Source organism: Dipteris shenzhenensis, chromosome 1, assembly GCF_047967505.1.
Source record: "Dipteris shenzhenensis isolate YYH24624 ecotype China chromosome 1, Dip_SZ_1.0, whole genome shotgun sequence".
In the NCBI taxonomy this organism is placed as follows: domain Eukaryota; kingdom Viridiplantae; phylum Streptophyta; class Polypodiopsida; order Gleicheniales; family Dipteridaceae; genus Dipteris; species Dipteris shenzhenensis.
This window is the reverse complement of record NC_141596.1, coordinates 56079787-56094342: the sequence shown is the minus strand read 5'-3', so window position 1 is coordinate 56094342 and position 14556 is coordinate 56079787. Positions and strand designations below refer to the sequence as shown.

The following is a 14556-nucleotide window of genomic DNA, read 5'->3' as shown; positions in this document are numbered from 1 at the left end:
GTTGTGCATTTCATTCCCAGTAAGGGAATTCAGTTTTGTATCTGCTTAAATCTCTTTCTCAGATACGGCCCAGCAAAATCAGAATGACTTCCAGTTCGGTGGTCTTTCACAGGAAGACAAGTTGGATGGTACCAACTACTCCCTCTGGAGTTTTATGGTACGCAATATTCTGATTTCTCGCAATTTATGGGATTATGTGAATGGGGGTGAGATCCGACCAGCAGGTATGGCACCTAATACCCCTCCTCAGCAAGGAGATGGAAGAGGTCGTGCACAGGGTGCAGCTGCAGAACAAGTTGTTGGTGCAGCTATAGCCACTACTCCAGAGCAGAAGAGATGGGATTCACGGGATGCCTTGCTTTGTCATGCATCTCTCTTTCAGTGAAAAGATTTATCATTCCGCATATCCAGTCGTGTAAGACCTCGAAGGTAGTGTGGGATATCTTAGAAAGCATGTATGCAGCTCGGAATGATGCAAGGGTATTTTTCTTTTTTTTTGAAAAAATAGTGCTAATTATATTACTTCGAGAACAAGATACAAGAGGTCAGCTTATAGCTGACGGGCTGCGTTCACAAATCGGACACAGCCCTAAAAGGTAGCATAAGCAAGGGTATCTTTCTTGAAAAGAGAGTTAAGTAATACACATATGGAAGAGGGTGACTTCATGTCAGTCCACCTCACAAAGCTACAGGATCTCAGAGAGCAATTATTGAACATAGATGAGATTATTCCTGATTCAGAGATGATTACTACCACTCTGAATTCTCTTCCTGAGTCTTATCTCAGCTTTCATATCTCGCTGAACTTATCATTGAGGGGGGGTGCAAATCCTCTCACTTTTCATGAGTTGATAGGACTTCTGCTTCAGGAAGAGCAGACCAGGAAAAACTTGGCTTCACGTGCAGGTGAACAAGCTATGCTCTCAAAGTTTAAGTCAAAAACAAAGGGACAGGCAAAGACATCAGTAAATCAGCCTTCACAAAAGGCTAAAAATGATGCAAGTAAGCCCAAGAAGAAGGGTTTTTGTCATTACTGCAAAAAGCCAGGTCATCACATTGCAGAATGCAGGAAAAGGCTTGCAAAAGAGAAGAAAAACAGCTCCGGTATGGCTGTTTCAGATTCAGCTCCTCATGCATCTGACAATGGGGATGCTGCAGCCAACTTTGTTGGACAGGATTATGCCTTTTTATCTTGCATTTCAGATTCTAGGCTGGCTGCTCCAGATGCTCGAGATAGTACAGCCACTTGTAATGATGATACATATGCATTTTTGACTTGCAGTTATGACTCTTCCACGGATGCATCTGCTTTCAGTGTCAATGAAACATTGAACACTTGGTATTTTGACAGCGGTGCATCCAAGCATATCACTTCTAGGAAGTGTCTTTTTACTTACTTGCATTCACCTCCCGTTGGTAAGAAAGTCACTTGTGCCAATAACTCGTCATATTCAGTACGTGGCACAGGAGAAGTTGAGCTTACTGCCATTGATGGCTCAGTTTTCAGACTTTGGAATGTCTTATATGTGCCTGGTATCACCAAGAATCTTCTTTCAGTGTCCACTCTTAAGAGAGCTGGATTTCAGGTCATCTTGAGAATGACAAATGTGTTGTCTGAGACAGGAAAAATGATTATGCCTTAAGATTATCTGGTACTCTTTTGCGTGGGCTTTTTCAGCTTGATCTTTTTGAGGAAAGAGCAGCCCATGCTCTTGCAGTTTCTACCCCTACTGTTGCCATGCAGAATGCAGAATTATGGCATGCCCGATATGGCCACATGCATTACAACAGCTTGATGACACTTTAGAAGCACTCTATGGTTGATGTATTGCCACCTCTTGAGATACCTCCTCCACATGCCTGTGAAGGGTGCATTTTAGGCAAGATGCATGGATTCCCCTTCAAAAAGGATGGTTCAGTTACAGCTGTCCGCAAATTACAGCTTATACACAGTGATGTCTGTGGTCCCATGAGGACTCCATCATTGGGTGGTCATCTCTACTTTGTTACCTTTATTGATGATTACTCCAATTTCACTTGGGTCTTTGAGCTGAAGTGCAAATCAGAAGTGTTCATGGTGTTTAAACACTTTTCAGCCATGGTTGGAAATGAAACCGGACTCAAGATACAGACATTGCGCACAGATAGAGGCGGGGAATACTTGTCTGCAGATTTTGATGCTTTTTTAAAAGGCAAGGGTATTGTGCATCAGCTCACAGTGAGGCTGACCCCTCAGCAAAATGGCAAAGCTGAGAGGAAAAATAGAACTCTTATGGAGATGGACAGATGTATGCTGAAAAGCAAACACATGCCTCACAAATTCTGGCTTGAAGGTCTGATGTGTGCCAACTACATTTTAAATTGGGCTCCCACTAAGGCTTTGAAAACAAAAACTCCCTATGAGGTCTGGAATGGGAGAAAGCCTTCAGTGGATCATTTCCGAGTCTTTGGATGCCTTGCATATGCTCATGTGCCAGTTGAATTTAGGCACAAGTTGTCAGATAAGGCAATTAAGTGCATATTTGTTGGGTACAGTGCAGAAAGCAAGGGGTACCGTCTCTACAATCCTGCTACACGCAAAATCATTGTCAGTAGAGATGTGATATTTGCAGAAAATTCAGCTCACACTTAGGCTGAATTTCATATGCCTTCTTCTTCAGAGGATGTTTTTGAGGGGTTGCTACCCATTGCCTTGGGTTCCCCTGCTGATATTTCTGATGCAAATCAGAATTTACAGCCACCTCCTGATGATTTAATTCAGCCACAGGATGTCTTGCCACCTCCACAGGCAGTGGAACAGGTGGTGCAGCAAGAAATTGCAGACATACATGCAGAAAAAACAGTCCCAAACTGGCTGTTACAGACTCTTAGGGAGAGTAAAATTGATGCTCCATTACCTGGCAGGACTCGCAGTGCAGCAAGGCACATGGAAGGTGCTAATTCAGTGGAATCAGCATATGCAGGTACTCTTCTTGAATGCATGATGCAGGAGAATCAGTTGATGCCACATCTTACAGTCAGGCTGTTGGATGCCTCTTATATCTCTGCAACACTAGACCTGATATTAAGTTTGCAGTATCTCAGGTGAGTAGGTACATGCACAACCCAAAAACTATGCATTGGCAGGCAGTTAAGTGCATCTTCGGTTATTTGCAGGGCACGAAGTCTTTTGGCTTGTTATTTCCCAGGGGGGTGACTTGCAGATGCATGCCTACAGTGATTCAGATTGGGCTGGTGATTATGACACTAGGCAGTCCACTAGTGGCAATTGTTTCTTTTTGGGTAAATCTTGCATTTCCTGGCTAAGCAAGAAACAATCTATAGTGGCTACCTCATCATGTGAAGCTGAGTACAGGGCAGCTTTCACAGCAACAATTGAATGTGTCTGGCTGCGACGTCTATTTGCTGATCTTCATCTGTCTTTGGAGGGTCCTTCTCCAATTCTCACTGATAGTCAGAGTGCCATTGCAGTGGCAAAGAATCGAGTGTTTCATGCTCGCACGAAGCACATTGAGGTTCACTATCACTACGTCAGAGAGAAGTTGCATGCAGGAGAGATCAGTATGATCTTTGTGTCCACACATGACAACATTGCAAATATTTTCACCAAAACACTACCACGTGAAAAGTTTGAGGCATTTCGCAGTGCCCTGAACTTATATCCGTTTGGTGATTGATCAGCCTTGTACATGACATTGGCACTGCAGGGGGGTGTTAGAATTATAGATATAATTCAACAGTGACCAATGTAATTTAATAAGCTAGTTAGGGGCACTTTTCTCTCTTTAAGAGGTTTTTCCCCCTAACCGCAGTTAGTTCACTAACTATGGTTAGACTACTAAGGTTTTGTCACTAGGACAAAACCTTATCTCTAACTCTTTCAGTTGTACACTTTCACACTCTTCTATTGCAACTAAGCTCTCAAGCTTTCAGCTCTCAAGCTCACTCTCTCTTGCTCTCTCTCTCTCTCTCTCTTCCAAAACTCTCACACTGGTTCACTCTTCCAAACATAAAGAGTGGCCTTTGTAGGGCTGTTTTGAAACCCAAGGCATAGCAGAAATGAATGTATCTTGGCATACCAGGCCCGAAGTGCCTTCTTCAAACCATAGAGGGCCTTTTTCAGCCAGCATACCGAAGTTTTAGAACTTGCAACCTCAAATCTTGGATGTTGGGTGACATAGACCTCTTCCAATAAATCCCCATGAAGGAAAGTAGTCTTAATGTACAATTGGTGGACCTCCAATGCTTGTGAGATGCAAGAGCAATAACACGCTGAATGGTCGTAATGCGTGAAGTGGAGCGAATATCTCTTTAAAGTCAATGCTGTGTTGCTGGGCATATCCTTTCACAACAAAGTGGGATGTATAGCGGTCAACACTACCATCATCTTTGCGCTTCAATTTATAGGCCCACTTAGTGCATAAGGCACGCTTGCCTGCTATGCAAGTCACACAACTCCCATGTCCATTTGCATGAATGGAAGCAATTTCAGCTCTCATGGCATCCATCCATTCTTGCATGAAGTGGGAGCCAAGGTCTCCTCAAAGTCAATGCCATGTTGATGTTAAAGATTGATTGTCCCAAATTCTTGGCTTGTATCCATGACACTAGATGGATTTTTTTTTTTTCACAAAAAGAAGGGCTAATTATATTACTTCGAGACAAGGAATACAAGAGACTCAACAGCAATGCTGGAGCACAGGGATAACTCCCACCTGCGAAACTACAAGCCACACAGGGCTAAGCATAAAACTGTTACAAAATGCTGTCAAAACAAAAGCCCTAGTCTGGGTCTTCTGAAAACCAGTAAACCGCAAAACCAAAAAAGCTACGGATCCCTGATGAAGTGAATCCTAGAAGTACTAGAAAGTCTTCGAGACAGTGAACCATCAACTGATATGACTCCTCTGAGTCACCATCGAGCAATCGAGGCCGACCAATAATCCCTGATGAGCTGAATCCTGGAGATACTCGTAATCCAAGCATGTATGGATCCCTCCTCCGCTGAGCTCCCGTCCATCGTGCCCGCCCGAGGGTGCCAATAGGAAGAGGCCTGCCAGCATGAGCAACCACTACCTGACGGGGGGCGAGTCCGCACTCCAGTAGCCCGCTCCACGCACCTGCAGGCCTCAACCCAAATTGGGAATCTCCTGGTACGACAAGAAGAAGTAGAGCCAAAGGAGAAGGGATCCCTGAGGAAAGAGTCAAGGGCCGCCGCCCTGTGGAAAAAGAATCTTCGAGAAAAACTCTGAGTCTTGAGAAGCTTGGAGACCCAAGCAAGGAGGCCACCAGCCGACGCGACCCCTCTGGGTTGTTGTCCAAGGGCCAGGTCTTTCCAGCTCCAGTGCACCACTCGCGACTAGGAGATGCTGATGGGACGAGGGCAGCACAACCACCACCACGGAGAGGCACGAACTGGACGGCTGGGGGATGGCCATGGCCGATGTCGCCAGGGCAAAGCTGCGAGGAGAACTCTAACTCCGGAAGAGCAGGAGAGTGCAGGGCAAACCTCCTCCCGCCAAAGAAATGCCACCGGGAAGGGAGAGACGCTTCCTGAAAGATGAACCTACTGCTGCTGTGAAGGTGCAAATGTGGAGGACCGCCAGGGCAAGGGAGACGGCTGAAGCCGAAGATACTCCCCTCCGAAGAAGTGCAAGGCCCCATGCCACAAGTGGCTCGACACCTCCAAATGCCCGAACACCCCCAACCCAGACGCTTTCTACTCCACGGAGAGGGAGAAGGGTGCAAAAGACCAGCCTGGAAGACCACCCTGCCACGGGAAGGAAGCCACCAACAAGCAGGCCAAGGCTGGGGATGCGCCATCCAGGAGAGGCTCAAGGCTGAACCGGAGCAGGGGGGGCAGCCAGTCAGCAGGCGGGAGCACTCAGCTAGCGGAGGGGGCTTGCAGCAAGGCGAGCAAGGCGGCGACCAAGGTGCGAGGGGAGGGCGCGGGGAGAGAAGGGTGGGAGTGGCAGGGCGGAGCCTAGGCAGCGCGAGGGGCGGGGGCAGCAGCGGGCGGGGTGAAGGTCGCGTCTACCATATCCTCGTTGACACTAGATGGATTGCTTGATACCTACCAGGGCTTTGCCACTACTTTGTGGTTTGTTGCCATGGGCAACGCCATGATTGCAACCGTACGTGTATGGTAGGTTTTTCCGTACGGATTCCGTACGGCCGTACGTACGGACGTCCGTACGGATTTCCGTACGTGGCTTTTTTTGGGGGTAAAAAAATCGGGATGCGTAGTACGTACCTTATATTGTTGCTGGGCTGCGATGTTCGAGATTCGAATCCGGATTCCGTACGAAAATATTGCAAGTTGCGAAGGCTTCCGTAGTACGTGCTGTTCACGATTCACGAATCACCGTTGACCGACGCTCTCAGCTCTGCTTGCAGCCTGCAGGCTGGCCGTTGCACACCGACCATTGCTGCCTCAAGAGCCTATTTAGGCTGACCATTGCTGCCTCAAGCAGCTCTAGTCTTTTGGAGTTCCATGGCGAGGCAGATGAGGATGATAGTGATGAGGAGGAGGAGGAGGATGAGGAGGGTGCAGGCATTGATGCAGATGATGATGAGGATGAGGATGAGCAAGAGGATGAGAATGAAGATGCAGCTTGAGGCTGTGGCACACTGGCAGCCTTTTCTTTATGATGTTTTTCCTTTCATGTTTTGGTGTAGTTACTAATACGGTGTACCTACTTCCTTTGAAGTTTGATCATGATGTTTTGGACCTTTTGAAATTTGGTGTAGTATTGATTATTGATCTATGATCTATGATTCCATCTATGATGTATCAAAATCTAGAATCCAGATGACTACGGTCTCTGGAGGCTGGAGTCTTTCATGAATGAAGAATCACGATTCACGACTCATGACTCATGACTCATGATTGACGACTTTAAAATTAATACAATTATACAAGTTTCAAGTTTCAGTTTAATACCTCTGTGTCAATTTAATGTGTACAATGATCAATGATCAATCTATATTTTTCTGAAATTTTTTGGATAAAACTAGGGTCACGTATGTTTCAGCCCCAAGGGCTGAACCATACTCCAATCATACTTCCGTACTCGTATGACGTATGCGTATGGTAACGTATGGAAAAAACTATGGGCAACGCCAACCACTACACTTTTAACCAGCTTGTTGCCTTTTTGTTATAGGAAGAACAAAGCCGTGTGAATAGAAATGCTTCTATGGCTAGTGATCAAGCCTTTGCCCCTCAGCATAGAAATAAGGACAAGGGAAAAGTTTCAGCTCATAAGCCTCCTCATACACATGCTGGTCATTCCTCTGATGCATCTTCTTCTCGAGAGAAGAAAAAGAAAAAGAGATGTAACTATTACAGGAAACCTGGGCATGACATCACTGGGTGCAAAAAGAGAATCGGTGCGTCATTGCTCTCACATCTCACAGACATTGGGAGGTCCATCAGGTGGACATCAAGATTGCTTTATGGATTGAAGCAGGCACCCCGGGCATGGTATGCCACAATACATGCACATTTGACATGCCTTGGATTTCAGAACAGCCCTACAGAAGTCATTCTTTATGTTTGGAAGAGTGAATCAGAATTTCTGAGTTTAATTCTTTTTGTGGATGACATGCTTATGCAAAAAATTGCAGATTTCAAGGCTGCTAGGCAGAAATCATTTGCAATGACAGATATGGGCAGGTTGCACTAGTACTTGGGCATCTAGTTTGCTTGTGTTGAGGGGTATAATGACATGCACAAGTGCAACACTCAGCATTGGCAAAGCGCGAAGCGGGTCTTCCATTACTTGAAGGCCACAAAACATATGGGACTGCTATGGCACTGGTTTTGCATGCTTTCACAGACAGTGATTGGGCAGGTTGTTACGACATGAGAGTGTCTCATAGTGGCAATTGTTTCATGCTTGGATCTTCATGCATTTCATGATTTAGCAAGAAGTGACCTATAGTTGCTACTTCTAGTTGTGAAGCCAAATACAGGGCAGCCTTCACAAGTACAACAGAGTGTCTCGCTCTGTCTATGAGAGGACAAATCATCTATGTGGGTCCTTTGGGATGGCCATACGGAGCATCTTGTCTGTCTGAGCATGCATGTTTGCTGTTTGTGGAATGATGCATGGTTGTGTCCTTGACAAATCGAGCTTCCACTTGGTTTGAAACTTTTGCTGCAGGTTCTTATGGAACAAAGCAAAATGGGGATGTTTGCTGTGTTTCAAGAGGGGGGTTATGTCACGAGGACATGAATTTCTATAAGCTTTAGGATTTACGGTGACTGCCTCAACTGATTAAAACAGTTCAAAGGACACACTTCAGAGCCAAGGACAAGGGGCAAGTGGGTTAAAGTAAAAATCCCTTTCGCTAAAAATAGCTCCAAGGGCCACGTTTGGCTAGTTGGCTTGGAAAGCAAGCAAAAAAGGAAAAATTTGCTTTGAGGCTTTTTTCTTGACCACAGAGAGGCAGGTCACAGGCTGGGAGAGTGCTCTAGGGGTATTCTATCACATCGCTATGCTCTAAGCAATTTGGAGCATCCAAAAGTACGCGAATTCTCTGTTGGAGGTTGCTAGGGTGCTAGAAAGCTTCTAGTTGAATTCGCCTATCAGGATTGGGATGCCAGGAAACAGAGGGAGCCAAGAAGAAATCATTTTTCTGTGTTTTCCTCTCTAGGGGTGTTGCTGATGATTTCGCCTGCCAGGCTTGTGTTCTTGTTTGTTTCTGCCTAACTGGCCTGGTTCAACATGGTTTGGTTGGGCCAGAGGTTGCCAGGTATTTTGGTTGTTGGATGCCCGACTCTTGCCTGAGATAGCCCACAGGTTTTTGCTAGGATGGCCATGGAATTTACATTGGCTTGAGTATTCAGTTGATTGATCTCTCAGGTGTTGTGCAAAGTCGAGGCTTTGCTACTCACTGAATATAATCAAAGAAATACCGCAAGGGGCCCCAATGATTTTGGGACCAATCTAGACCAATCTAGTGTCTAGTGTGGACAAGGGGCATTCTAGCTCTTGGATTGTGTTTGGAAGTTTATTTATTTGCTGTCTTGAATTCTCTGATTGACTGCAATTAAATAATTTGCTTATTATTTTGGATATACAGCTCTTTGGAGAAGCTGAAGGCTGGTGATAGGGGTTCCATTGCTGGGATTTGAGCAGTTTGAGCCAACTTCTGTTGGGGCTCATTCATACTCAGCAGAGCATGCGTCTGGAGCATTGCCTGATGCTCAAGAGGGGGGTAGCACCGCCACTCTCATTGGTTGAGACTGCTTCTGATATCTAGAGGCACTTGTATGTCTCACCCAAGGTACCGCTTGCTGACTGTATATCTACCGCGGGACTTCTAGATCAGTCTACTAGTCATCACTGTCAGACTATTTGTACATGGTATATGACTTGGTTACCTGCAGCTCTACCAAATCATATATTGCGTGTATATCTTGTTTATCTTGGAATCTTGAATATAAGAGTCTTCCAAATCTGTTGAGATTAGTTTGTGGTTGGATATGGTTTGCTATCGATGGATCTGCAAATTGTTGTGCATTGGGCACATTCTTATAATGGCAGTATATGCCACTCTTAATGACAGCTCATTACAACGGGATGACCCTACGGAGCATCTTGTCTATCTGAGCATGTATGTCTGTCGTTAGTGGAATGATGCCTGGTTGTGTTCTTGACTAACCGAGGCTATAAGCTTCCACTTGGTTTGAAACTTTTGCTGCAACATGTGATGGAACAAAGAAAAAATTTCAGTGCAAACGGGGACGTTTGCTGTGTTTCAAGAGGGGGTTATGCCACGGGGACATGAATTTCTAAGCTTTGGGAATTTACGGTGACTGCCCTAGCCTCAACTGATTAAAACAGTTCAAAGGACACTTCAATGCAATTAATTCCTAGGGCCAAGGGCAAGGGGCAAGTGGGTTAGAGAGGGGTAAAAATCCATTTCGCTAAAAATAGGTCCAAGAGCCACGTTTGGCTAGCTTGCTTGGAAAGCAAGCAGAAAAGGAGAAATTTGCTTTGAGGCTTGTTTCTGGACCATAGAAGCAAGTCACAGGTTGAGAGAGTGCTTCAGGGTTATTCTATCACATTGCCTTACTGATTTTCAACTACCAAGGCAGTGTGTGGGCTGTTGGTGGGCTGCCACAAGCTCAAAAACGAATTTCGTTTTTGTGCCAAGACCCTCTGGATCAGTTTATTTTTATTTGCATGCCTGATGTCCGTGCCTTCCAGAGCCCCAAGGATTGATTCACACTTCTTCTAGGAGCCAGGCACCATCAGTTTTGCAACTTCTGAAGGCTGTTTTAAGCTCCCAAGCAAGCCGATTTGCTTTAGACTGGGCAAGATCTTGAGTTGCACCTGCAAGGGGCCCTCTGGGGCTGCCAAACTTGCTGTTCACCAGTTTTTCTGCTTCCAGATCCTTCCTAGGGTCAACAAACAGAGCTCTGGCAGAATTCACATATGTTCTAAGCAGTTTGGAGCATCCAGAATTGAGCGAATTCTCTGTTGGTGGTTGCCATGGTGCCAGAAAGCTTCCAGTTCAATTCGCATACTAAGGATTAAATGTCAGCAGACAAAGGGGTGCCAGGAAGAGATTGTTTTTCTGTGTTTTTCCTCTCCAGGGGTGTTGCTGATGATTTCGCCTGGCAGGCTTGTGTTCTTGCTAGACGGCTTGGTTCAACAGGGTTTGGTTGAGCCAGAGGTTGCCAGATACCAGGTATTTGGTTGTTGGACGCTCGATTCTTGCCTAAGATTGCCCATATGTTTTTGCCAGGATGGCCATGGAATTTGCATTGGGTTTTGATGCTTTTGCCAGCCGCGGTAAGGCTTCTTGAGTAAAAAGTTGATTGATCTCTCGGGTGGTGTGCAAAGTTGAGGCTTTGCTGTATTTTGATCTTACTAAATATAATTAAAGAAATACCGCAAGGGGCCCGAATGATTTTGGGGCCAATCTGGTGTCTGGTGTGGACCAGGGGCATTCTAGCTCTTGGATTGTGTGTAGAAGTTTATTTAATTGTGTCTTGTATTTTCTGAGTGGCTGTAATTAAGCGATTTGCTCATTATTTCGGATTTACCGGCCTTTGGAGACTTCTCAGTTGAGGGTTCATATGGAGCTGATGGTCCAGGATTTCTGGAAAGACATTTGGCCTTGGGAATCTATGTGATGAGCCACTAGGATTTCATTGTTTAGATGGAGCACTTGGTTTCGGGGATTGCCAAAGTGAAGATGGGTTGAATTAGACCTTTAGAGCATGGTACTTGGCGGGTTCCAGGCTGTCCCTAGATTATGAGGGGGACAGCTGGTAGACCTGATGTTTGTGCCAGGATTGCTTGAGAACCTCGCGGGTTTGTGATCGAGAATGGTGGTGTCATAGACCTTTGGTGCTACGTGGATTGTACCTGCGTACCACTGCTCAAAGGTCTAAGTCTGTATTCATCTCTCTATGTACTCGTGTATACAGAGTTTGCTGCTTTCTAGGCAAGCAATAAATAGATGTATTTGTATTTGTTGACAGATGTACAGTTTTTTGACTTTGACTAGCTCAATGGGAATATTGTTTTAGCTAGTGACTATGCATGATGGCGTTGAAGATTTGTAGGCAAGAATGTATCTACATGGCAACCCCATTGGTCGTTTTTTTTTGGGGGGCGGTTTTGGTTTTTAGGGGTTTATACTTGAAAAAATATGGGCATTGAATGGAACTTATATGTTGTTCCTATCCCTACCTGACAAGGGCTTGCTTCCTCTGAATGAGCTACTGTGCCAATCTTCTTTTGCACTGTCTGCCTTGTGTGAATTCTAAAACTTTGTCAAAGCCTGGTCCTGGTCCTTAATGTTTGCATGGTTGTCATTTATTTAGTTGCTTCCCTACGTACATCAACTGGACAGTAGCAGGATTCTTTATTTGGATGTGATATAAGCAATTGATTATTGAGTTGTTAGTGTTATGATGTGTACTTGTCCTGTTCTAATTCCCTTAAGCTGATGCTAATGCTGAAGATTGCTGATTTAAAAGGCCATCACTTTGTAGGGAGGATTTTGAATGCCTTCGAAAGCAGATTGAGCAGGCAAAGTGTAAGGATGATAAGAACAAACTTGCAAGCATCTATGCGAAAGTGCGGAAGGATTACCTCCAATGTCACAAGGTATAATGTTGTAATATATCCTAAGATGGCAAAGTTGCGGTATCAAGTGTAAACTTGATTATTAAAGTGGAATATTGAACATTGTAACATCTCTAGCCTAGCTTCCATTACACAGTAGATTACCACATGACGTAATTATTTATAAGCAGTGCCTCACGTCATGATATAGACCTTAGCTGTCTGGTTGGGAAGGGTTTGAAATTTTCTGATGTTTCTTTGTGGAGACTAGTTTTGCTTAGTGAGTTCAGGTAACAATTCTATTGATTTGGGAATAGGAAAAGATTGTTTGATCCCACTTTTTTTGGGGGGGGTGTGTTTTGTTTTGGAGTAGGGAATGAAGGAAGAAAGACTAATACCATTCAGTTTCCCAGGAGCTTATGATACTTTTGTAGTACACTGACTGGCTACATGCTATGCTGTGGTTACAGAGGTATAAGCGCATGCTGCGTACTTTCAGGCTTTTACATGAAGAACTGCGGGTACTATATCACTTTTTCTCTTGGAATCTGGCAACTCATCTGCTCATCTCCATTTAAGAATGACTTATTATCCTTATGCAACTAAGAAAAATCTTCCAATTATCTTGCACTTCACTTTTACTGAGATTGTATCCTTTCTCCAGGATTTGTACAGTTGAGGTCTAACTCCGTGTTGTTTTTAAATAACAAAGGTAATCAAGCAGCATTGTAAAGAGTATGCAGAAAATGTGGGACAGGGGTGAAGCATCTGATGCAAGATTCTTCAACTGCCTTGCACTTTGAATCGGCCATTGCTGGCAAATGTTCGGCTGTTCTGGTGAGACGGGTTGTGTAGGTGACCTGTAGCACATGTCCCTCCATGTTTCCTTCTCTGCCCCTTCATATTTTTTTGATTCAGAGCCGTGCCAAATGTAAAACAGGTTTGGCGAGTGAGTGTAAAATGTTCCGCATTCTTTTCGTCATGTTGTACAGGCAGAACAGGGTTATATAATATGATGCATTGCTGGTACTTGATTTGTAAGAAAGATTTGTTCTAAGCCCATTGTCTAATATGTACAGAGCAAATTTTCGGTGTGAGCAGATTTTGCTAGACCACAGATTTATTAAGTCGCCGTAATTTATCTTCTCGGTCTCTTTGCGAAAATTTGGTCTGTATTTGATGGATATTAGAACTAGGCACACAAGTTATTTGGCTGTAGATTGAATGAAGTGGCAGACTTCAATCTTAATGTGCTCGTGCTATCAGAGTGTTTCTATCAAATTTTGTGGTACGAAGTTTACGAGTGGCCATTGAACATCATATAATGAGCCTGAGCCCACCCGACAATAACTGAATCAACTGCTCTAGCTTGATGAGATTCAAGCCCAAGTTAGGTGAACTCAGCAATCGTTCAATGACGTAGATCAAACAATATCCTCAAAAATTATTTGGATTGAGGTATGGTTATAATCCTTTATAACTCTGATTGGGATATCCTAATCTTAAGACGGTATGAAATGGACCTACTGATGATCTAGGTCTTCTCGAACAAAATGCTTTAAACTCAAAGACCTCCGAGCTGACCTACTCGAGTTTGTCAATGGCATTAATGTTATATTGTGCATGTTCACCTTACCACTTCTCAAACTTGTCTAATTGCTCATGAGATATTCCATTCATGAAGTTTTTGGCCTGCCACAGGTAGGCCTAAGTTGAGGCAGCGACTTCTTGTAGAAGCGAAATTCACTAATTTTTAAAATATTCCCATCTTTTTTGTGATTTGTTGAGGCTCGTTTGTCTTCCCCCTTTCTCTCTTGTTTCTATTTCGGTCCTCCTTTTTCTTTGCCACTTAATTTCTCTTTCTTGTCCTCTTCACGGCAGGCAACTTGAACGTGGTTCAACTTGTTTGCAAATTCATCATGGGCCATTTGTAGACGACTGGGCTCATGTTCCATGGTCATGATGCCTCATGGATGAATCTAGCTAGCTTTCTTCATCTAATTTAGAAAATTCTAAATCATCATTATTGTGCAATCTTGTGGAAGATTGAGGCCAATCACATGGGAGATCGAGGCATGTGGTCACTTTAGTGGGATAGATGAAAGGGTACATATGTGTTACAAGACGTCATAGGGTACTCAGGATCACTTTGCGAGAGCAGGCTTTCTCCTCTTTCTTACAAGGACCTTAAGTTTAGACAGTATAACGAGTTCTAGATAGCACCTAAAAGTCAAACAGCAGCAACTAGATAGGGAATTATGCACCTAAGATACAAGCCTTGATACTAAAGTGGGGAACTCTTGAACGCTCATGGATAGTTATAATTTGGAATGCTTGACCATACAAGAACGCTAGTTGCCATAACTTGCGCACTAAGCATTCTTTTTCTATATCCTTCAAGAACAAAAACGAGGTAGTTTGTATCCCTCATGACTACCACCTTTTCTCTACATGGTTTGTCTAA

The 14556-nt window shown here is 44.3% G+C and overlaps 1 protein-coding gene across 2 annotated transcripts in view; it reads left to right on the top strand.

Annotated features, from left to right (window-relative positions):
• Positions 1 to 13219, top strand: part of LOC147906075 (dentin sialophosphoprotein-like protein) — a 61217-nt gene extending 47998 nt beyond the window's left edge. The window contains exons 8-10 of one of the 2 annotated variants that reach the window (XM_087376432.1): positions 12020 to 12134; positions 12563 to 12613; positions 12805 to 13219. In XM_087376432.1, the coding sequence (XP_087232558.1) occupies positions 12020 to 12134; positions 12563 to 12613; positions 12805 to 12855 (217 nt within the window). In that variant the 3' untranslated portion in view covers positions 12856 to 13219. Of the gene's footprint in view, positions 1 to 12004; positions 12135 to 12562; positions 12614 to 12804 lie in introns of both variants that reach the window. The other variant, XM_087376428.1, reaches the window with a different exon arrangement.
• The last annotated feature ends 1337 nt before the right edge of the window (positions 13220 to 14556 follow it).